We start from the raw sequence: 25880 nt of genomic DNA on the forward strand, positions 1-25880 counted from the left end.
CAACAACGGTCGTGTGCATGAGGCCTAACTGCTACCTTGCCGCATGAAGCACTTGTCTGCTTGAAATAAAGAAGCAAATGAACCATTGGTGAGTGCTGCCTATTTTTTCTTCATCTCAGTTTGCAAGATATGCTAATGACTATGATTCTGCTTTAGGCTACATTCACACTACCACATGTGTTTTGCGGTCCACAAATTGCGGCCGTATGGCATCCGATTTTTTTGCGGATCCATTGTAACAAAATGGACAAGAATAGGACATGTTTTATTTTTTTTGCGGGGCTACGAACAAACATACAGATGCAGATAGCAAATGATGAAATGAATGGGTCCTCATCCAATCCGCAAAAAAAATGGAACGGAAACAAAATACGTTCGTATGAATGTAGCCTTATCATTTGGGATTGGGTCTGTATGGTTTTGACCCTTCTTGAAGAATATGATATCATTACTATCAGTTGTCTCCACATACTACATGCTCCCATATACTCTCGAGAAAATATTCCTCTAGACCACAAACATGCACTCAAGTCCTGTAGCCAAGAGACAAAAGTTGAAGAAAAAAAACAGGTGCTATAGGTGAAATGTGCAGTTTACTTTTTTCTCAAAACCAGGTCTATCATAATACAATAGATAAAACTACACATACAGATTTTTGTTTATCTATCATCCTAGTTGTGCAGTGTTTATTATCAAATTTATATTTAGTTTAATTTTGTAGACTTAAGTTTTTCCTATCTACATATCGTCAACAACATTTTTTCTGTGGCAAGACAAGCAGTGTCTGATGGATTCTTGGCTCCCTTGCTGTCTTTCATACAGTACAGACTGTTCAGGCACCAGAGCTATATTCACCAGGTGTTAAATTAAACTCCACTAAACTCCAACTTACTGGTGGCAGTAAACTCAGTCATAGACATTTTTCAATGCCAACTATTGCAGCAAATGATTGGCCTCAGCAGTGAAGCGTCTCCAAACCGTAGGTCACATGCCATCTGGGAACAAGTCACTGCTGATGCTAGTCATTGGCTGCAGTGGCGCATGTGACCCTATCCATCCGGATATTTACAGGACATGTTCCAGAAGAACACTAAAGGTGCCAAGGATCCATGAAGTCAGAACAGAACAGGCAGCAGGTGAGTATGATGTTTTTAACTGGTAGAGCACATTGCTACTAAAAGTGAATAAAAAAAAAAAAAAAAAATGGGCAACACATTTAAGGTTACATGTAGAGCAATTGCAAATGGGTTTCATGAATAAGGCAGACTGCTCTAGTGTAAGTGCCCACACTTTCTTGGGAAGTGCAGGTGGTCCATATGTGCCATCAGCAAAATATCAAGTCACCACAGTAGCATGGCGATCTGATGGACTCAATTACTACATCATTTGTTTCTAAGCAATGACTAAAACTGAATAGCAAGAGGTGCACCCAAAGACATAAGCATTCAGCACAATACTGCACAATTTTAGGTGAGTAAATATGATATGCCATGAAAATATAAGAACCTTGGCAACTTTAATGCATTAAGACAGCTCACCGATGAATTTGTAAAGGCCACGGAGTTGTTGATGGAGTAGGTAATGTAGAGGTTGGGCTAACTAGCATTGCACTGTAAATATTAGAAGCCACAACAAGGATACAAAGGAGAATAGGTCCGATGATTGCGCCTTCGAGTCCTAAATAATATGCACCTCCTGCCACTGCTAAACCAGTCAAGTAAGGATGACCACCTCTGTATAAGAAACAAAAAAAAGACAATTACATTACACAAAACAGAACTCCTTTACTGTAAAAACAAAGAAGATAGTGATCAGCACTGCTGAGAGTGTAGATGTCAAACATATGCACAAAAGCAATTTTGTTTCTCACGGAGTCTGTGCTCGAAGACAGAACAAAGTCCCAATAACAAAGAAAATAGTCATGGCACTCACCAGCATACAATCTTCCTTTATATCTCCATAAAAAAAAAAAAAAAACAGGGTAGTCAGATGTAGGGCACCCAGGCAACAGCTGTTTCGTGCTGGCCAGCACTTCCTCAAAGCCTGCATAATGACCCGATTGTGCACTGGTCTAATACAGCCATGCGCACTTCACATTAATTCATGCTAAACAGCATGCAAATTTACATATGCAATTACTTCTTAACCACCTCAGTCCCCCTAGCTTAAACCCCCTAATGACCAGACCACTTTTTACAATTCTGCACTACACTATTTTCACGGTTTATTGCTCGGTCATACAACTTACCACCAAAATGAATTTTACCCTCCTTTTCTTATCACTAATAGAGCTTTCATTTGGTGGTATTTCATTGCTGCTGACATTTTTACTTTTTTTTATTAATAAAAAAATTAACGAAATTTTTGCCCAAAAATGACATTTTTCACTTTCTGTTGTAAATTTTTTCAAATAGAACTCAATTTCTATATACATTTTTCTCTAAATGTATTGTTCTACATGTCTTTGATTTTAAAAAAATGCAATAAGTGTATATTTATTGATTTGGGTAAAAGTTATAGCGTTTACAAACTATGGTGCAAAAAAATTAATTTACGCACTTTGACTTTCTGAGCACCTGTCATGTTTCCTGAGGTTCTACAATGCCCAGACAGTAGAAACACCCCACAAATGACCCCATTTCGGAAAGTAGACACCCAAAGGTATTCGCTGGTGGGCATAGTGAGTTCATGGAAGTTTTTTTTTTTTGTCACAAGTTAGCGGAAGCGGAAATTTATATATATTTTTTTCCTTACAAAGTCTCATATTCCACTAACTTGTGCCAAAAAATACAATTTTACATTAACTTACCATACCCCTCACGGAATACCTTGGGGTGTCTTCTTTCTAAAATAGGGTCACTTGTGGGGTATTTATACTGCCCTTGCATTTTAGGGGCCCTAAAGCATAAGAAGTAGTTTAGAATCCAAATGCGTAAAAATGCCCTGTGAAATCCTAAAAGTACTCATTAGAATTTGGGCTCCTTTGCGCACCTAGGCTGCAAAAAAGTGTCACACATGTGGCATTTTTACATATACCCATGCTGGGTGAGATAAATTTTTCTGTAAAAAACAACTTTTCAAATTTTTTTTATACAAAGTTGTCATTTTACAGAGATATTTCTCTCACTCAGCATGGGTATATGTAAAAATACACCCCAAAACACATTGCCCTACTTCTTCTGAATACGGCGATACCACATGTGTGACACTTTTTTGCAGCCTAGGTGCGCAAAAAAAAATCACATTTTATTTAAAAAAATTGCGTAAGAGAACCTATGAAAAAATGGCAAATCGGCCATTTTTACCTTTTTTTTCCCGTTACGCCATTCGCCGTATTGGATTATTTTTTTCTATTTTAATACTATGGGCATTTTCGGTGGCGGTGATACCCATGATGATTATATTTATTATTTAGGTTCACATATGTTTTAACATTTTTAATTCTTTGTGCCTTATATATGAGCTTATTAGTTTTTTATTTTTGTTTATCAGAAATTTATTATTAGCTTATTTTGATAAGGGCTCTTTCACACTTGCGTTGTCTGGATCCGTCGTGTACTCCATTTGCTGGAATTACACGCCGGATCCGGAAAAACGCAAGTGAACTAAAAGCATTTGAAGACAGGATCAGTCTTCAAAATGCGTTTAGTGTTACTATGGCAGCCAGGACGCTATTCAAGTCCTGGTTGCCATAGTAGTAGTGGGGAGCAGTATACTTACCGTCTGTGCGGCTCCCGGGGCACTCCAGAATGACGTCAGAGTGCCCCATGCGCATGGATGACGTGTCCATGCGACCACGTCATCCATGCGCGTGGGGCGCCCTGACGTCACTCAGAAGCGCCCCGGGAGCCGCACGGACGGTAAGTATACTGCTCCCCCGCTCCCCACTACACTTTACCATGGCAAACAGGACTTTAGCGTCCTGGCAGCCATGGTAACCATTCAGAAAAAGCTAAACGTCGGATCCGGTAATGCGCCGTAACGATGTTTAGCTTAAGGCCGGATCCGGATTAATGCCTTTCAATGGGCATTAATTGTGGATCCGGCCTTGCGGCAAGTGTTTAGGATTTTTGGCCGGAGCAAAAAGCGCAGCATGCTGCGGTATTTTCTCCGGCCAAAAAACATTCCGGTCCAGAGCTGAAGACATCCTGATTAGGGATGAGCGAACCCGAACTGTATAGTTCGGGTTCGTACCGAATTTTGGGGTGTCCGTGACACGGACCCGAACCCGGACATTTTCGTAAAAGTCCGGGTTCGGTGTTCGTCGCTTTCTTGGCGCTTTTTGAAAGGCTGCAAAGCAGCCAATCAACAAGCGTCATACTACTTGCCCACAGAGGCCGTCACAGCCATGCCTACTATTGGCATGGCTGTGATTGGCCAGAGCACCATGTGACCCAGCCTCTATTTAAGCTGGAGTCACATAGCGCCGCCCGTCACTCTGCTCTGATTAGCGTAGGGAGAGGTTGCAGCTGCGACAGTAGGGCGAGATTAGGCTGATTAACTCCTCCAAAAGACTCCATCCATTGATTGATCTACAGCTGTGGATGATTGAACTGCTGCTATTGAATTTCTCACTGTTTTTAGGCTGCCCAGAGCGTTTTTCAGTCACTTTTTTCTGGGGTGATCGGCGGCCATTTTGTGTCTTGTGTTGCGCCAGCACAAGCTGCCACCAAGTGCATTTAACCCTCAATGGTGTGGTTGTTTTTTTGGCTAAAGCCTACATCAGGGTGAAGCTGTCACACCAAGTGCATTTATCCAGCAATAGTCTGTTTATTTTTTGGCCATATACTACATCAGGGGCAAGCTGCGCCTGTCACCAAGTGCATTTAACCCTCAGTAGTGTGGTTGGTCAAGCTGTCACACCAAGTGCATTTAACCAGCAATAGTCTGTTTATTTTTTGGCCATATATTACATCAGGGGCAAGCTGCGCCTGTCACCAAGTGCATTTAACTCTCAGTAGTGTGGTTGGTCAAGCTGTCACACCAAGTGCATTTAACCATCAATAGTGTGGTTATTTTTTGGCCATATCCCAGTGTAATTCTGTCCGTAAACGTATACCTGTCACCCAGCGCCTAAATACTAGGCCTCAAATTTATATCCTGCTAAATCTGTCATTACTGCTGTACTGTTGTGGCTGGGCAAGTTATTTAGTGTCCGTCAAAGCACATTTTTTGTTCTGGGTTGAAATACAATTCCCAATTTAGCAATTTCCTAATTTAGTGGTTTCTGCTGTATCAGAGCTATTTTAAATCTATCCCTAAAAGGGTATATCAGATTCAAGGTGCACATAGGGTCATTCTGAATAACTTCACACACACGCTACTGTGCATTTCAAAGTCTAATTCTGTCCGTAAAACGTATACCTGTCACCCAGTGCCTAAATACTAGGCCTCAAATTTATATCCTGCTAAATCTGTCGTTACTGCTGTACTGTTGTGGCTGGGCAAGTTATTTAGTGTCAGTCAAAGCACATTTTTTGTTCTGGGTTGAAATACAATTCCCAATTTAGCAATTTCCTAATTTAGTGGTTTCTACTGTATCAGGCCTACTTTAAATACATCCCTAAAAGGGTATATCAGAATCAAGGTGCTGATAGGGTCATTCTCAATAACTTCACACACACGCTACTGTGCATATCCCAGTCTAATTCTGTCCGTAAAACGTATACCTGTCACCCAGCGCCTAAATACTAGGCCTCAAATTCATAGTCTGCTAAATCGGTGGTTACTGCTGTGCCTGTATTAGTGTAATACGGTACCTAAATAGATAGCCAGATAGTGTTAGGTGTCTGTAAAAAAAGGCTTGAATTTGAATTCAATACATTGGGCCAAATAATATTTTTGTTGTTGTGGTGAACGATAACAATGAGGAAAACATCTAGTAAGGGACGCGGACATGGTCGTGGTGGTGTTAGTGGACCCTCTGGTGCTGGGAGAGGACGTGGCCGTTCTGCCACATCCACACGTCCTAGTGTACCAACTACCTCAGGTCCCAGTAGCCGCCAGAATTTACAGCGATATATGGTGGGGCCCAATGCCGTTCTAAGGATGGTAAGGCCTGAGCAGGTACAGGCATTAGTCAATTGGGTGGCCGACAGTGGATCCAGCACGTTCACATTATCTCCCACCCAGTCTTCTGCAGAAAGCGCACAAATGGCGCCTGAAAACCAACCCCATCAGTCTGTCACATCACCCCCATGCATATCAGGGAAACTGTCTGAGCCTCAAGTTATGCAGCACTCTCTTATGCTGTTTGAAGACTCTGCTGTCAGGGTTTCCCAAGGGCATCCACCTAGCCCTTCCCCAGCGGTGGAAGACATAGAATGCACTAACGCACAACCACTTATGTTTCCTGATGATGAGGACATGGGAATACCACCTCAGCAAGTCTCTGATGATGACGAAACACAGGTGCCAACTGCTAACGTCTTTCTGCAGTGTGCAGACTGAACAGAAGGTCAGGGATCAAGACTGGGTGGAAGACGATGCAGGGGACGATGAGGTCCTAGACCCCACATGGAATAAAGGTCGTGCCACTGACTTTCACAGTTCGGAGGAAGAGGCAGTGGTGAGACCGAGCCAACAGCGTAGCAAAAGAGGGAGCAGTGGGCAAAAGCAGAACACCCGCCGCCAAGAGACTCCGCCTGCTACTGACCGCCGCCATCTGGGACCGAGCACCCCAAAGGCAGCTTCAAGGAGTTCCCTGGCATGGCACTTCTTCAAACAATGTGCTGACGACAAGACCCGAGTGGTTTGCACGCTGTGCCATCAGAGCCTGAAGCGAGGCATTAACGTTCTGAACCTTAGCACAACCTGCATGACCAGGCACCTGCATGCAAAGCATGAACTGCAGTGGAGTAAACACCTTAAAAACAAGGAAGTCACTCAGGCTCCCCCTGCTACCTCTTCTGCTGCTGCCGCCTCGGCCTCTTCCTCCGCCTCTGGAGGAACGTTGGCACCTGCCGCCCAGCAAACAGGGGATGTACCACCACCACCACCTCCGTCACCAAGCATCTCAACCATGTCACACGGCAGCGTTCAGCTCTCCATCTCACAAACATTTGAGAGAAAGCGTAAATTCCCACCTAGCCACCCTCGATCCCTGGCCCTGAATGCCAGCATTTCTAAACTACTGGCCTATGAAATGCTGTCATTTAGGCTGGTGGACACAGACAGCTTCAAACAGCTCATGTCGCTTGCTGTCCCACAGTATGTTGGTCCCAGCCGCCACTACTTCTCCAAGAGAGTCGTGCCTTCCCTGCACAACCAAGTATCTGATAAAATCAAGTGTGCACTGCGCAAAGCCATCTGTAGCAAGGTCCACCTAACCACAGATACGTTGACCAGTAAGCATGGCCAGGGACGCTATATCTCCCTAACTGCACACTGGGTAAATGTAGTGGCAGCTGGGCCCCAGGCGGAGAGCTGTTTGGCGCACGTCCTTCCGCCGCCAAGGATCGCAGGGCAACATTCTTTGCCTCCTGTTGCCACCTCCTCCTTCTCGGCTTCCTCCTCCTCTTCTTCCACCTGCTCATCCAGTCAGCCACACACCTTCACCACCAACTTCAGCACAGCCCAGGGTAAACATCAGCAGGCCATTCTGAAACTCATATGTTTGGGGGACAGGCCCCACACCGCAGAGGAGTTGTGGCGTGGTACAGAACAACAGACCGACGAGTGGTTGCTGCCGGTGAGCCTCAAGCCCGGCCTGGTGGTGTGCGATAATGGGCAAAATCTCGTTGCAGCTCTGGGACTAGCCGGTTTGACGCACATCCCTTGCCTGGCGCATGTGCTGAATTTGGTGGTGCAGAAGTTCATTCACAACTACCCCGACATGTCAGAGCTGCTGCATAAAGTGCGGGCCGTCTGTTCGCGCTTCCGGCGTTCACATCCTGCCGCTGCTCGCCTGTCTGCACTACAGCGTAACTTCGGCCTTCCCGCTCACCGCCTCATATGCGACGTGCCCACCAGGTGGAACTCCACCTTGCACATGCTGGACAGACTGTGCGAGCAGCAGCAGGCCATAGTGGAGTTTCAGCTGCAGCACGCATGGGTCAGTCGCACTGCGGAACAGCACCACTTCACCACCAATGACTGGGCCTCCATGCGAGACCTGTGTGCCCTGTTGCGCTGTTTCGAGTACTCCACCAACATGGCCAGTGGCGATGACGCCGTTATCAGCGTTACAATACCACTTCTATGTCTCCTTGAGAAAACACTTAGGGCGATGATGGAAGAGGAGGTGGCCCAGGAGGAGGAGGAGGAGGAGGAGGAAGAGGGGTCATTTTTAGCACTTTCAGGCCAGTCTCTTCGAAGTGACTCAGAGGGAGTTTTTTTGCAACAGCAGAGGCCAGGTACAAGTGTGGCCAGCCAGGGCCCACTACTGGAGGATGAGGAGGAGGTGGAGGAGGATGAGGATGAAGCATGGTCACAGCGGGGTGGCACCCAACGCAGCTCGGGCCCATCACTGGTGCGTGGCTGGGGGGAAAGGCAGGACGATGACGATACGCCTCCCACAGAGGACAGCTTGTCCTTACCCCTGGGCAGCCTGGCACACATGAGCGACTACATGCTGCAGTGCCTGCGCAACGACAGCAGAGTTGCCCACATTTTAACGTGTGCGGACTACTGGGTTGCCACCCTGCTGGATCCACGGTACAAAGACAATGTGCCCACCTTACTTCCTGCACTGGAGCGCGTGATAGGAAGATGCGCGAGTACAAGCGCACGTTGGTAGACGCGCTACTGAGAGCATTCCCAAATGTCACAAGGGAACAAGTGGAAGCCCAAGGCCAAGGCAGAGGAGGAGCAAGAGGTCGCCAAGGCAGCTGTGTCACGGCCAGCTCCTCTGAGGGCAGGGTTAGCATGGCAGAGATGTGGAAAACTTTTGTCAACACGCCACAGCTAACTGCACCACCACCTGATACGCAACGTGTTAGCAGGAGGCAACATTTCACTAACATGGTGGAACAGTACGTGTGCACACCCCTCCACGTACTGACTGATGGTTCGGCCCCATTCAACTTCTGGGTCTCTAAATTGTCCACGTGGCCACAGCTAGCCTTTTATGCCTTGGAGGTGCTGGCCTGCCCGGCGGCCAGCGTTTTGTCTGAACGTGTATTCAGCACGGCAGGGGGCGTCATTACAGACAAACGCAGCTGCCTGTCTACAGCCAATGTGGACAAGCTGACGTTCATAAAAATGAACCAGGCATGGATCCCACAGGACCTGTCCATCCCTTGTGCAGATTAGACATTAACTACCTCCCCTTAACCATATATTATTGTACTCCAGGGCACTTCCTCATTCAATCCTATTTTTATTTTCATTTTACCATTATATTGCAAGGCTACCCAAAGTTGAATGAACCTCTCCTCTGTCTGGGTGCCGGGGCCTAAATATATGCCAATGGACTGTTGCAGTGGTGGCTGACGTGAAGCCTGATTCTCTGCTATGACATGCAGACTGATTCTCTGCTGACATGAAGACAGATTCTCTGTTACGGGACCTCTCTCCTCTGCCTGGGTGCTGGGCCTAAATATATGCCAATGGACTGTTGCAGTGGTGGCTGACGTGAAGCCTGATTCTCTGCTATGACATGCAGACTGATTCTCTGCTGACATGAAGCCAGATCCTCTGTTACGGGACCTCTCTCCTCTGCCTGGGTGCTGGGCCTAAATATATGACAATGGACTGTTGCAGTGGTGGCTGACGTGAAGCCTGATTCTCTGCTATGACATGAAGACTGATTCTCTGCTGACATGAAGCCAGATTCTGTGTTATGGGACCTCTCTCCTCTGCCTGGGTGCCGGGGCCTAAATTTATGACAATGGACTGTTACAGTGGTGGGTGACGTGAAGCCTGATTCTCTGCTATGATATGAAGACTGATTCTCTGCTGACATGAAGCCAGAATCTGTGTTATGGGACCTCTCTCCTCTGACTGGGTGCCGGGGCCTAAATTTATGATAATGCACTGTTACAGTGGTGGCTGACGTGAAGCCTGATTCTCTGCTATGATATGAAGACTGATTATCTGCTGACATGAAGCCAGATTCTGTGTTATGGGACCTCTCTCCTCTGACTGGGTGCCGGGGCCTAAATTTATGATAATGGACTGTTACAGTGGTGGCTGACGTGAAGCCTGATTCTCTGCTATGACATGCAGACTAATTATCTGCTGACATGAAGCCAGATTCTGTGTTATGGGACCTCTCTCCTCTGCCTGGGTGCCGGGGCCTAAATTTATGATAATGGACTGTTACAGTGGTGGGTGACGTGAAGCCTGATTCTCTGCTATGATATGAAGACTGATTATCTGCTGACATGAAGCCAGATTCTGTGTTATGGGACCACTCTCCTCTGCCTGGGTGCCGGGGCCTAAATTTATGATAATGGACTGTTACAGTGGTGGGTGACGTGAAGCCTGATTCTCTGCTATGATATGAAGACTAATTATCTGCTGACATGAAGCCAGATTCTGTGTTATGGGACCTCTGTCCTCTGCCTGGGTGCCGGGGCCTAAATTTATGATAATGGACTGTTACAGTGGTGGGTGACGTGAAGCCTGATTCTCTGCTATGATATGAAGACTGATTATCTGCTGACATGAAGCCAGATTCTGTGTTATGGGACCTCTCTCCTCTGCCTGGGTGCCGGGGCCTAAATTTATGATAATGGACTGTTACAGTGGTGGGTGACGTGAAGCCTGATTCTATGCTATGACATGAAGACTGATTCTCTGGTGACATGAAGCCAGATTCTGTGTTATTGGACCTCTCTCCTCTGCCTGGGTGCTGGGCCTAAATATCTGACAATGGACTGTTGCAGTGGTGGCTGACGTGAAGCCTGATTCTCTGCTATGACATGCAGACTGATTCTCTGCTGACATGAAGCCAGATTCTGTGTTATGGGACCTCTCTCCTCTGCCTGGATGCCGGGGCCTAAATTTATGACAATGGTCTGTTACAGTGGTGGGTGACGTGAAGCCTGATTCTCTGCTATGATATGAAGACTGATTATCTGCTGACATGAAGCCAGATTCTGTGTTATGGGACCTCTCTCCTCTGCCTGGGTGCCAGGGCCTAAATTTATGACAATGGACTGTTACAGTGGTGGCTGACGTGAAGCCTGATTCTCTGCTATAACATGCAGACTGATTCTCTGCTGACATGAAGACAGATTCTCTGTTATGGGACCTCTCTCCTCTGCCTGGATGCCAGGGCCTAAATATCTGAGAATGGATTGTTTCAGTGGTGGGTGACGTGAAGCCAGATTCTCTGCTATGGGACCTCTCTCCAATTGATATTGGTTAATTTTTATTTATTTTATTTTTATTCATTTCCCTATCCACATTTGTTTGCAGGGGATTTACCTACATGTTGCTGCCTTTTGCAGCCCTCTAGCCCTTTCCTGGGCTGTTATACAGCCTTTTTAGTGCCGAAAAGTTCGGGTCCCCATTGACTTCAATGGGGTTCGGGTTCGGGACGAAGTTCGGATCGGGTTCGGATCCCGAACCCGAACATTTCCGGGAAGTTCGGCCGAACTGCTCGAACCCGAACATCCAGGTGTCCGCTCAACTCTAATCCTGATGCATCCTGAACGGATTTCTCTCCATTCAGAATGCATGGGGATAATCCTGATCAGGATTCTTCCGGCATAGAGCCCCGACGACGGAACTCTATGCCGGAAAAGAAGAACGCAAGTGTGAAAGAGCCCTTACTTTTGCTCATTTCTTATCCTGGCCTGCCACCTGGTGGCCAAAATAAGCATTTAAGTTTTTTATTTATTTATATTTTTATTGATTTTCCAAAAAAAGAAGGAACAAGGGGTAACAGGGCCCCAAGGTATAGGCACGCAGGCCTGACTGACAAAAACTTGTAAGTACATAGTGAAAGTACTGAAATACCGCATTGATCCGATGTTTACAATTTAGCAGGGAAGACCGTACATGGCAATCTTTAGAGAGGCGTACAAACAAGTAATGAGGAGAGGTTTAGGCATCAAAGGATTAAGATAATCAGACAAATTGGTGTGTGCTAAGATAAGACTGTGATTAAGATGACAGTTTGATTAGGGCGCTAGACCATGTATCAGCAGGAGGAGCATTGCGTAGGATAATCCCAGACCCAACCTATAGCTATAGAATTGCAGTTTTAATACTGTTCGCTTACTCAGTAAAGCTACCAGTATTCAGCGCAACTACCTATGCCCAGATTGGACACACAGAGCATAGGTAGAAAGCTCGTGCTTCTGGGTTTTTGCGCATTTAGGTGCCGTGATCTCACTTGATCATGGCATCTAAAGCATTTAATTACCATGATCAGCATTACACAGAAAAAGTTTATGTGCATAACTATTTACCCTCCCTAAAATCAATACTTTGTAGAGCCACCTTTTGCGGCAATCACAGCTCCAAGTCGCTTTGGATAAGTCTCTATGAGCTTGCTACATCTTACCACTGGGATTTTTGTCCATTCCTATATTGGATGGTTTGCGCTTGTGAACAGCAATCTTTAAGCCTGACCACAGATTTTCTATTGGATTGAGATCTGGGCATTGAGTAGGCCATTTCAACACATTTACATGTTTCCCCTTGAACCATTCAAGTGTTGCTTTAGCAGTGTGTTTGGGGTCATTGTCCTGCTGGAAGGTGAACCTCTGTCCTAGCCTCAAATCATGCACAGTGGTACAGGTTTTGCTCAAGAATATCCCTGTATTTAGCACAATTCATCTTTCCCTCAACTCTGATCAGTTTCCCAGTCCTGGCTGCTGAAAAACATCCCCACAGCATGAGATGCTGCCACCACCATGTTTCACTGTGGGGATGGTGTTCTTTGGGTGATGTGATGTGTTGGGTTTGCGGCAGTTTAGAGGGCAGTCAGGTGGGCGTATATATAGATTATATATATGTATCTGCCCCTTCATTTAAATGCGTATATGCCGTATTTTTCGCCCTATAAGACACACCGGCCCATAAGACGCACCTCTCTAGGTTTTTGAGGAGGAAATTAAGAAAAAACATTTTTTGAACCAAAAGGTGCGCTTTTGGTGGGCTTTGAACTAATGGTAGCCTGTGAATGACACTATTATAGGGGATATGTGGATGACACTGTTATGCAGGATCTGTGGCTGACACGGTTATGGGGCTGAAACTGTTATGGGGGATCTGTGGATGGCACTGTTATGAGGGATCTGTGGATAACAGATAAATAGCATCTTATGCTATGTCATCCACAGATCCTCCCACCCATAACAGTGTCACTGTGTACTGTGAATGACCCCCAATGCAGGGTTGGGGGCTAGCATCTACACTAGTTTTGTAATGGCAGCGGGGCCCAGTGCAGTCGTTGTATTCTATTGCACCGAGCCCCGCTCACTGTAGTAATCTTATCTAATTGCAGGCAATGTTTAACTATAGAATATCTTCAATCCAGCAGCCTGTACTTACGTGTCTATAACAGGCAGGAGGCTAGGCGGCCAATATATATTCCCTGTATGGCCATGTATATATTGGCCAGTATGGGCCCAGGTATGTGTGTGTGTGTATATATATATATATATATATATATATATATATACACACACAGTACAGACCAAAAGTTTGGACATACCTTCTCATTTAAATAGTTTTCTTTATTTTCATGACTATGAAAATTGTAGATTCACACTGAAGGCATCAAAACTATGAATTAACACATGTGGAATTATATACATAACAGAAAAGTGTGAAACAACTGAAAATATGTCATATTCTAGGTTCTTCAAAGTAGCCACCTTTTGCTTTGATTACTGCTTTGCACACTCTTGGCATTCTCTTGATGAGCTTCAAGAGGTAGTTACCTGAAATGGTTTTCACTTCACAGGTGTGCCCTGTCAGGTTTAATAAGTGGGATTTCTTGCCTTATAAATGGGGTTGGGACCATCAGTTGCATTGTGGAGAAGTCAGGTGGATACACAGCTGATAGTCCTACTGAATAGACTCTTAGAATTTGTAATATGGCAAGAAAAAAGCAGCTAAGTAAAGAAAAACGAGTGGCCGTCATTACTTTAAGAAATGAAGGTCAGTCAGTCCGAAAAATTGGGAAAACTTTGAAAGTGTCCCCAAGTGCAGTCACAAAAACCATCAAGCGCTACAAAGAAACTGGCTCACATGCGGACCGCCCCAGGAAAGGAGGACCAAGAGTCACCTCTGCTGCGGAGGATAAGTTCATCCGAGTCACCAGCCTCAGAAATCGCAGGTGCCACACAGAGTTCTAGCAGCAGACACATCTCTAGAACAACTGTTAAGAGGAGACTGTGTGAATCAGGCCTTCATGGTAGAATATCTGCTAGGAAACCACTGCTAAGGACAGGCAACAAGCAGGCAGAAGAGACTTGTTTGGGCTAAAGAACACAAGGAATGGACATTAGACCAGTGGAAATTTGTGCTTTGGTCTGATGAGTCCAAATTTGAAATCTTTGGTTCCAACCACTGTGTCTTTGTGCGACGCAGAAAAGGTGAACGGATGGACTCTGCATGCTTGGTTCCCACCGTGAAGCATGGGGGAGGAGGTGTGATGGTGTGGGGGTGCTTTGCTGGTGACACTGTTGGGGATTTATTCAAAATTGAAGGCATACTGAACCAGCATGGCTACCACAGCATCTTGCAGCAGCATGCTATTTGATCCGGTTTGCGTTTAGTTGGACCATCATTTATTTTTCAACAGGACAATGACCCCAAACAAACCTCCAGGCTGTGTAAGGGCTATTGCGCCAGATGACCTGGCCTCCACAGTCACCGGACCTGAACCCAATCGAGATGGTTTGGGGTGAGCTGGACCGCAGAGTAAAGGCAAAAGGGCCAACAAGTGCTAAGCATCTCTGGGAACTCCTTCAAGACTGTTGGAAGACCATTTCAGATGACTACCTCTTGAAGCTCATCAAGAGAATGCCAAGAGTGTGCAAAGGAGTAATCAAAGCAAAAGGTGGCTACTTTGAAGAACCTAGAATATGACATATTTTCAGTTGTTTCACACTTTTTTGTTATATAATATAGTTATGTGTTAATTCATAGTTTTGATGCCTTCAGTGTGAATCTACAATTTTCATAGTCATGAAAATAAAGAAAACTCTTTGAATGAGAAGGTGTGTCCAAACTTTTGGTCTGTACTGTATATATATACATATATATATATATATATATATATATATATATATAGATCCAGAAAAAGGACGGCACTCCGGTCTTGAAGAAATAAAATTAGTCTTTAATCAACCTTGCGGTACAACGTTTCGGCTCCAATACTGAGCCTTTCTCAAGCACAAATACAAATCAAGTGTCTGCAGTTATATAGGTGAGTTAATTGAATTACAAACCATGTGATCACTACACGTCCCACCCCAAGGGGCGTGTTCCAAACTAACCAATACATAAACATGATTGCATAAAATGCATGTGCAAAAAATAAAGCGAATGTCATCAATTACATATATCCAATATTAATACAATGTGAGACATCAATCAGGTGCGTGCATCAGACATTTGCAAACTTATAATGACTAAAATAAAGAAGAGGGCAGACCCATCGGCTGCACTTTTGTACAAGTACATAGCCGGTGGATGCGCTCAAAGCGTGTAAAACATGCTGAGGGAGGAGCTGAGAGACGAGTCAAAAGGCACTTGAAAATTAAGAGCCACAGCTGTGCGATTACTAGATCCTGTATGGATTGAAAACCGCAGCTGTGTGATCGCTGGGTCCCATATCCAACTCACTGTTGTCTCGGCCTGGCACCAGGGAGGGGATGATGTCTGTTGTCCGTCGCCATACGTCATCAAAGGCCGCCCTCCACTACGTCACCACTGCATCATTGCATCCGGCCGAGGTGCTTCACGGCGCACGTCCCGTTCACGTCCCATCTCGGGACGCCATCTTAGAGACTGGAAAGATGCCCTTTACCTGTATCTGGACACCCATAATGAAGTACATCAGCGTATAGCAGACCAGACCGGCACGGACAGCCCAGAAACCAGATTGTCCTCATGCCATGCCCTGATTGGAGCCCACCATCACAACGATAAACGTTATGTGTAGGGGGTTATCCATCACAGGTGTCCGGTCGCTAACATACCCAAGAGGGTTCTCCTCCAGTTTGTACCCAGGTGTTACAGGGAGCAAATCTAAACCAGATAGATGGTGGAACAGCCGTGTCACCATATCGGCCCAGCTGTGGTGCCCCTGGTGCGTGCCAAATCGAACAGTGAAAAATATCAATATGAAAACAAAACGAAAAAGAAAAAAAGCATAGCTGTCAGAGGTATCAACCTCCTGTGTATAATGTGTCAACTTCATCCTCAGGCTCCACCCCTTCGCATGGTGAGTGCTAGTGATCTGTGAAAAAAGAAGAAAAAAGAGAGGAAGAATCAAATTTTCTGTTGATTCAACAGTTTTTAAATAAATGTATGTTCTGCGTGTACACAAACACACCTAGGCATAATCTGCATGCCACAGAGGGCAAGCCACTCATCACAACACCTCTCCAAAGTTGAACTCAATGTTCAATCCATTGGGTTTAAGGCTGTTAAGCCTATGGATCCAGCGAAGTTCCCTATGTTTAAGTAATTTAGACCTGTCACCGCCACGTCTGGGCTGGGGTACATGGTCGATGATCCAAACCTTCAGATCACACTCCCTGTGCCCAGCCTCAGAAAAATGTTTGGAAACCGGTAAATCAAGGCGTTTTTTCCGAATGCTCAGGCGGTGATTATTAAGGCGGGTCTTCAGGTCAGTTGTCGTCTCGCCCACATAGAGTAGTTTGCAGGGACATGAAAGTACGTAAATAACGTAACTAGAATTGCACGTAAGATGGAACGATATACCATGTGATTCACCTGTGAGAGGATGTATGAATGTTCTCCCTTTGCGAATGTACCTACAGTTGACGCACCCCAAGCAGGGGAAACATCCCAGGCCCGGTTGCGCTAATGTGGTTTGTCTACAGGACCCTTTAGGGCCAATATCGGCCCTGACCAATTGGTCACGAAGATTTCTTGACCGGCGGTAGGAGAATAAAGGTGGGCTTTGAAACTCTGGTATCCCCTTGAAACAAGATCCAAGGAGATCACAGTGTTTCCTGACAACCCTGTTGATAGATGGGCTGAGCTCATTATACACTGACACAAACGGAATCCTGGCTGATCTCTGCACCGTCTTCCGCTGAGTCAGCAATGTATCCCTGTCCATACTGCGTGCCTTGGCCATATGTTGATCTAACAGGCGTTTAGGGTATCCCCTTTCACGGAATCTCGTTGCCATAGACTCCAGGGCTATGTTAGACTTCTGCTCATCAGAGACGACCCGTTTTACCCTCAGGAACTGTGAGAAGGGAAGTGACTGCACCATTCTCCTGGGATGGGAGCTATTATAGCATAGGAAGGTATTGGTGTCTGTGGGTTTGGTGAATAGTTCTGTATGTAGTGTTCCCTCCTTGTACACAACCCTGGTGTCCAGGAACTGAATGTCTGTTCTGGAATGTACGAGAGTGAATTGTAAATTGGAATCATAACCATTTGAAAAGGCTTGAAACGCAATCAATTCCGTCTCGCTACCTGTCTATATGAGGAAGATGTCGTCAATATATCTCCACCACCTCAGCACATGGCTGAAGTGGTGGGACAGATAGACGACATCCTCCTCATACATGCGCATAAATATATTTGCATAAGTGGGGGCCACGTGGGACCCCATGGCCACACCCCGCTGTTGCAAATAATAGACATCTTCCTGACCGCCTGAACACCACTCTCATGCGCAATGGACGTGTAAAGTGATGTGACATCAAATGATGCCAGCGTCAGTGACTCAATCTGTGACACATCTGTATCACGTAATTTCACAAGAAAATCCAATGTGTCCTGTATGTAAGAGGACCCACCGGTAGAAAAATCCCGCAATATTTTGTCAAGAAAGATGGCTATGTTGCTCAGGATGGAATCCGAACCCGAGACGATGGGACGTCCCGGGGGATCGATGAGGGTCTTGTGGATCTTGGGCAGCACATAGATCACCAGAGTGACCGGATGTGCCACCTCAAGAAACTCAACAAGACCCCCATCGATAATACCAGCAGCCATAGCATCCTTTAGACGATTGCGGATGATGTCAGCTATTTTAAACCTTGGGTCAGAGTCCAAGACCTTATAGACATCTGGGTCACCAAGTTGCCGCCTGACCTCTTGTGTATATTTAATGGTGTCCATCACCACCACAGCTCCACCCTTGTCTGCAGGTTTCAGAACAAGGGGGAGTCAGACCTCAAAGCATCAAGAGCCTCAACCTCAGCACTAGTCAGGTTCGGATATCTGAATATCACGGAGGCCCTGAGTTCAGAAAGCCCCCTGCGGACCGCATTAATGTAAGCCTCAACGGCTGGTTCATTGATGTTAGGTGTAAAATTGCTCTTCAAAAAAAGATTGAGAGATCCCAGCGTGAATTCACAGGTCTGGGGTTTCTCAAAACTGATTTTATTATGATGCCATACTTTCAGTTTAATGCGGCGGAAGAAAGAAAACAGGTTAGATTCAAGTTCAAACCAGTTCACAGAGGAACTGGGACAGAATGAAAATCCTTTAGATAGGACACTCACTTGTGTGGAGGTCAGTTCTTTAGAGGACAAGTTAATCACAGTCATTTTTTCTTCCCCACGTTGCTCCTGGTTGTCACAGGACGACTTTTGTAGCGTGGTTTGTTTGAACCCCCTGTGTCCACGTCCACCTCTCCTGATGCGTCGCCTCAATCTGCCGGAGTCTGTGGAGCCCGGTCTAAAAAAGACTGCTCGCCTGTGGGAGAACTTTGTGTGGTCTTTCTTCTCTTTCTGACATCCTTCTGAGTGTTGAACTGTCGCTCCAACTGCCAATTGGGGTAAGAGGTCGATTCCCCTGGAACGTGCACCCATTTTTTCTATCTTTGCAGTCAGTGCCGCCATTTTTCGTATTTATATACAGTGGAGGAAATAATTATTTGACCCCTCACTGATTTTGTAAGTTTGTCCAATGACAAAGAAATGAAAAGTCTCAGAACAGTATCATTTCAATGGTAGGTTTATTGTGGCAGATAGCACATCAAAAGGAAAATCGAAAAAATAACTTTAAATAAAAGATAGCAACTGATTTGCATTTCATTGAGTGAAATAAGTATTTGAACCCTCTAACAAAAAAAGACTTAATACTTGGTGGAAAAACCCTTGTTTGCAAGCACAGAGGTCAAACGTTTCTTGTAATTGATGACCAAGTTTGCGCACATTTTAGGAGGAATGCTGGTCCACTCCTCTTTGCAGATCATCTCTAAATCCCTAAGGTTTCGAGGCTGTCTCTGTGCAACTCTGAGCTTGAGCTCCCTCCATAGGTTTTCGATTGGATTAAGGTCCGGAGACTGACTAGGCCACTCCATGACCTTAATGTGCTTCTTCTTGAGCCACTCCTTTGTTGCCTTTGCTGTATGTTTTGGGTCATTGTCGTGCTGGAACACCCATCCACGACCCATTTTCAGTTTCCTGGCAGAGGGAAGGAGGTTGTCGCTCGGGATTTCACGATACATGGCTCCGTCCATTTTCCCGTTTATGCGAATAAGTTGTCCTGTGCCCTTAGCAGAAAAACACCCCCAAAGCAAAATGTTTCCACCCCCATGCTTGACGGTGGGGACGGTGTTTTGGGGGTCATAGGCAGCATTTTTCTTCCTCCAAACACAGCGAGTTGAGTTAATGCCAAAGAGCTCTATTTTGGTCTCATCAGACCACAGCACCTTCTCCCAGTCACTCTCTGAATCATTCAGGTGTTCATTGGCAAACTTCAGACGGGCCTGCACATGTGCCTTCCTGAGCAGGGGGACCTTGCGAGCCCTGCAGGATTTTAATCCATTGCGGTGTAATGTGTTTCCAATGGTTTTCTTGGTGACTGTGGTCCCTGCTAATTTGAGGTCATTAACTAACTCCTCCCGTGTAGTTCTAGGATGCTTTTTCACCTTTCTCAGAACCATTGACACCCCACGAGGTGAGATCTTGCGTGGAGCCCCAGAGCGAGGTCGATTGATGGTCATTTTGTGCTCCTTCCATTTTCGAACAATCGCACCAACAGTTGTCACCTTCTCTCCCAGCTTCTTGCTAATGGTTTTGTAGCCCATTCCAGCCTTGTGCAGGTCTACAATTTTGTCTCTGACATCCTTGGACAGCTCTTTGGTCTTTCCCATGTTGGAGAGTTTGGAGTCTGCTTGATTGATTGATTCTGTGGACAGGTGTCTTTTATACAGGTGACTAGTTAAGACAGGTGTCCTTAATGAGGGTGACTAATTGAGTAGAAGTGTCTAACCACTCTGTGGGAGCCAGAACTCTTAATGGTTGGTAGGGGTTCAAATACTTATTTCACTCAATGAAATGCAAATCAGTTGCTATCTTTTATTTAAAGTTATTTTTTCGATTTTCCTTTTGATGTGCTATCTGCCACTGTTACAATAAACCTACCATTGAAATGATACTGTTCTGAGACTTTTCATTTCTTTGTCATTGGACAAACTTACAAAATCAGTGAGGGGTCAAATAATTATTTCCTCCACTGTGTATATATATATATATATATATATATATATATATATATTCCAAAAAGCAGGCAGCACTCTCCATCAGCCCCCAGTGCCTCTTATCTGCCCCCAGGAGCCTCTCCATCAGCCCCCAGTGCCTCTCATCTGACACCAGCAGCCTCTCATCTGCCCCCAGCAGCCTCTCCATCAGCCTCCAGTGCCTCTCAGTAGCCTAAATATAAAATACAATAAAAACACTTTTCCTGCTCCTGGACACTGCCGAACTGCCGCTCCTCTCCTCCAAAGCGAGCTGCATCTGCTGTCGGCTGAGCAAGGCTGCGCACAGCGTGACGTCACAGAGCGCCTTATGCCTGTGCGCAGCCCTGCACAGCCGACAGCCGATGACCAGGAAGCGGTGAGTACAAAGCCTTCACCACTTCCTGGTCCTCCGGTGCTCAGACTCAGACAGCGGCTGTTTTTACTGTGCTTTAGGGCGGCCTGGGGGGCAATTGCCTCCCTGCCCCTCCCACCATCCAACAGGACTCCGGACCCCCCTCCAGGGAGTTTTGTCGATATGCAAGAAGGCGGTCTCTGTGATGTCATATCACCGTGCCAGCTGACGTGCACGGTCTGCGTGTAAACCTGGAGGTAGAGCGTTTGGCAGTGGAGCTGAACACACTGAGAAATTCATGCCCAAAGCAACAAGCACTCCCCTGGGACAACAAGCAACCCCTGGATAACAAACAATTTATGAGCCTAAAAAGCATTAACCTTTGCCTGTCAATTTCCCCCTAGACAACAAGCATTACCCTTTTCCTACAACATTAATTAATTAATTAACCCTTTCCCTGCCTCTATCATTTACCCCTATTACTCTTTCATTCCACAAGAGCTAGCTGTTTAACCCTTTCTTTGCTAACTGGTTAATCCTTTCCTTGCTAAGAGCTAGCTGCTTACCTTCTTTCTACCCCATATTGTGGTAGGGCCAGATAGAACTAGGCGGGGGAGGGGCCGCTGGTGTGTGTATGTGGGTATTTGTATATTGGGTGGGTAAAGTAATATTTAGAGGGTGTGGGTTTTTATAGTTTGTAGTGTCTAGATGCAGCTTCATATTTATATAAATATATATTATCACCAGCATATTGATATATAAATATACATGTAATGCACTGAGTGTGAAAGACATTGCAGTTGTAACAGGGAATCGGCGGTGCACTCCCTCCTTGCAGCACCGCAGGCGTCCTGCTGATGAAGAGGGAGGAGGAGCTGGCGTCCTCATCTCCCTAATAACAAGGGGGTAGGAAGGACCCGGCGATGCATGCTTTCCCAGCGCAGCCGGCGTCCTCCATCCCCTAGGCAACGAGCAGCAGCAGGAATGATCACCGACAGGTATGAGTCGGTGCTCAGGGTTTTGTCTGGGGCTGATGCAGGGTCACATGACGCTGACCACGTCATGTGACCATTCAGTCTGGCCCATTTAACAGGCAACCTGCTGGCCACAAGTTGCCTGTGATTGGTCTTATGACTCCACTAGTGTTTTCCTGAACGTGAGATTTTGTGTATTCGACCTCGGCTTGTATTTGACCTTGATCCTGTGTTATTCCTGTGTATTGACGAGACCTTGTGGCTTCTGATCTCAGCTTGTAGTTGACCTTGATCCTGTGTTATTCCTTTGTGCCGACGTGACCTCCTGGCTCCTGACCTCGGCTTCCATTTTGTTCTGATTGTTGCTTAAGGTTGGTTATTTGCCTATTTGGTTTCTGACCCAGCCTGGTTGCTTACGTTTCTGTGTTTGCTGTCTTAGTCTCTTGTTTTCTCCCACCTTGTTCCCTCCCTGTAGGCCCCTGCACATATGTAAGCTAGGGACTGCCGTCCAGTTGCGCACGTTGGTTAGAACGGACTGTGCAAGTAGGTAGTAGTAGGGATAGTGGTGTGGGTGGAGCTTAGGGCTGCACTATCCCTATCTATTTGTGACAGTAGTATACAATAAATATATTTTCTTAGTAAATAGCGTGTCAAGTCTCAGTGCACAGGCCTAGAGAGAACAGAACATTAATTGGGAGGCGGAGTCAGCCCTTAACCTTTTACAGAACCATGCCATTGATTGACCATGTGAAAGAGGTTCATGCAGGCAATCCCAATGTGTTGTGGTTTGGGGGCATTTTATACCCCTGGTAAAAGGAGAAGATTGCCTTAAAGTACAATTGCAAAAAGAAGCTTGGTTAATAATACAAACCAGAGCCATGGGTCCAATAGGTTTCAATGACAAAAATGATTTGGGCGTGTTCTTTTTAGGCTACTTTCACATTAGCAGGCTGTCCCTGCCAGATCTGTACTAATGCTAGCCCATGTGCACTGCCGGAAGTCCGCTCCAGCCCTATTCACTATAGGTCTGGCCGCAGCACGGCAAACATGCTAAGAGGTGGCTGGAAAAAAACGGCAGATTTGTACCTATGCAAAAGGCTGACCTGCTGCATTTGCATGTGCGTTTGGCAGCTGAAGGCATCTGTGTTCGTCCCATGTTCTTATATGCCTGCATTGCTAAGAAAAATTATGCTTTAACATATACAAATGAGCCTCTAGGAGCAATAGGGGAGCTGCCATTACTCCAATAGAGGCTCTGCTCTCTCCGCAACTGTAGTGCCCTCTACATTTTGACTAACAGGGCCAGGCAGTGAAAACATCATCACGCTTGGCCCTGTCAATCAATGTGGAGAGGGTGCAGGAGTTGCAGAGAAAGCAGAGCCTCTAGGTGTAACGGCAATGCCCTAGTTGTTTCTAGAGGCTTGTTTGCATGCATTAAAACTTTATTTTTCTCAGCAATGCCGACACAGATACAGATGCCTTCAGTTGCCATGTGCACGGATCAGCCAGTTTCATAGGTACAAACCTGCTGACAGATGCCCTTAAGTTTACATGCATTAAAAAATATATATATATTTAATGTGCTTCAACACATTAGTGACCAAATAGCAGCAATCATGTGACTGATGTGCGGCCAACAGAATAAGGGAAATTCACATGGTGCAGTAACCTTCCCATGACAATGGCAACATATAAATACTCTGTTCAACCACAGAGAAACGACTATTTTCTATTATGGGGCCAAAGTCATATCTTTCCCATCTCAAAAAATTGTGTTGTGTATATTTAGGTACATGTATCTTTGTACAAGCTTTCTGAAACATGCCTATTGTCCACGTTTCCTTTATACACTGATGAGCAAAAGGGTAACAATGTTTTGAACCTTTGACTTTCCGGCTCCATACCTCACCATCCACTACAGCTTCGAATGTGAGACTTACCATCATTTTATAGACAATTATCTTGGCTATCTCATATATAAACAAGACTTCCAACTATTTAGCATATGATTAGTTATGCAGATTATTGTCATGTAACTGCATTGTTACTGTTTTGCTCCTAAAACTCAAAATGTTATTTTTTTTTTGTATTTTGTAAATCCACCTTTGGCTTTCAACACTGCCTGAATCCTTCTGGGCAGCTTTTTCTTCAACTCTACCCACAAGTTTTCGATTAGGTTGAGGTCTGGGGACTGTGGGGGCCAATCCAGCACATCTGCAGTACTTCATTGTCATTGAACCATTTCTTTGTCAATCTCGACGTATGCTTCAGATCGTTGTCCTGCTGGAACACTATGTCGTCCTTTTCATACCTACAGTACTCAAGTATACACAATAGCTAATCTTGTAGGATACTCATACAGTCGGGTCCATAAATATTAAGACATCGACACAATTCTAAGATTTTTGGCTCTATACACCACCACAACGGATTTGAAATGAAACAAACAAGATGTGCTTTAACTGCATAATATCAGCCTTAATTGAAGGGTATGACCGAAGAATTCTTGCCCTGGTGAAGAAAACACCCTTCACAACAGTTGACCAGATCAAGAACACTCTCCAGGAGGTAGGTGTATGCGTGTCAAAGTCAATAATCAAGAGAAGTCTTCACCAGAGTGAATACAGAGGGTTCACCACAAGGTGTAAACCATTGGTGAGCCTCAAAAACTGGAAGGCCAGATTAGAGTTTGCCAAACGGCATCTAAAAAAGCCTTCACAGTTCTGGAACAACATCCTTTGGACAGATGAGACCAAGATTAACTAGTACCATAGTGATGAGAAGAGTATGGAGAAGGAAAGGAACTGCTCATGATCCTAAGCATACCACCTCATCAGTGAAGCATGGTGGTGGTAGTGTCATGGCGTGGGCATGTATGGTTGCCAATGGAACTGGTTCTCTTGCATTTATTGATTATGTGACTGCTGACAAAAGCAGTCACATAATCAATGTTTCAGGCAATATTATCTGCTCATACTCAGCCAAATGCTTCAGAACTCATTGGACGGCGCTTCACAGTGCAGATGGACAATGACCCAAAGCATACTGCAAAAGCAACCAAAGAGTTTTTTAAGGGAAAGAAGTGGAATATTATGCAATGGCAAAGTCAATCACCTGACCTGAATCTGATTGAGCATGCATTTCACTTGCTGAAGACAAAACTGAAGGGAAAGTGTCCCAAGAACAAGCAGGAATAGTTGCAGTAGAGGCCTGGCAGAGCATCACCAGGGATGAAACCCAGCATCTGGTGATGTCTATGCATTCGAGACTTCAGGCTGTAATTGACTGTAAAGGATTTGCAACCAAGTATTAAAAAGTAAAAGTTTGATTTACGATTATTATTCTGTCCCATTACTTTTGGTTCCTTAACAACTGGTAGGCACATATGCAAACTGTTGTAATTCCTACACAGTTCACCTGATTTGGATGCAAATACCCTACTGTATGCTATGGGTCGTTGTCATGCTGAAAGATGAAAATGCCCCAAGAACAAGCACAAACTGAAGACAGTTGCAGTAGAGGCCTGGCAGAGCATCACCAGGGAAGAAACCCAGCGTATGGTGGTGTCTATGCGTTCCAGACTTCAGGCTGTAATTGGCTGCAAAGGATTTGCAACCAAGTATTAAAAAGTGAAAGTGTGATCTATAATTATTATTGTGTCCCATTACTTTTGGTTCCTTAACAAGTGGGAAGCACATATGCAAACTGTTGTAATTCCTACACCGTTCACCTGATTTGGATGTAAATACCCTCCAATTAAAGCTGACAGTCTGCAGTTAAAGCACATCTTATTCATTATATTTCAAATTCATTGTATAGAGCCAAAAATGTTAGGCGACACCTAATGTTTTTGCTATGTCTCTGATGGGTTTGTTTTGTTTTTTTTCAGCCTAATGATGGCTTGCTTCTCTGATGGTGACAGCTCTTTGGATCTCTTCTTGAGAGTTGACAGCAACAGATTCCAAAT

At 45.3% G+C, this 25880-nt stretch overlaps 1 protein-coding gene across 3 annotated transcripts in view; it reads right to left on the reverse strand.

Annotated features, from left to right (window-relative positions):
• Positions 1 to 25880, reverse strand: part of TMEM245 (transmembrane protein 245) — a 719080-nt gene that overhangs the window by 118707 nt on the left and 574493 nt on the right. For 2 of the 3 annotated variants that reach the window (XM_044293864.1, XM_044293863.1), the window contains exon 16: positions 1539 to 1733. In XM_044293864.1, coding sequence (XP_044149799.1) covers positions 1539 to 1733 — 195 coding nt within the window. Of the gene's footprint in view, positions 1 to 1538; positions 1734 to 25880 lie in introns of those variants that run through there. The other variant, XR_006390012.1, reaches the window with a different exon arrangement.

This window comes from Bufo gargarizans, chromosome 5 (genome assembly GCF_014858855.1).
Source record: "Bufo gargarizans isolate SCDJY-AF-19 chromosome 5, ASM1485885v1, whole genome shotgun sequence".
Classification (NCBI taxonomy): domain Eukaryota; kingdom Metazoa; phylum Chordata; class Amphibia; order Anura; family Bufonidae; genus Bufo; species Bufo gargarizans.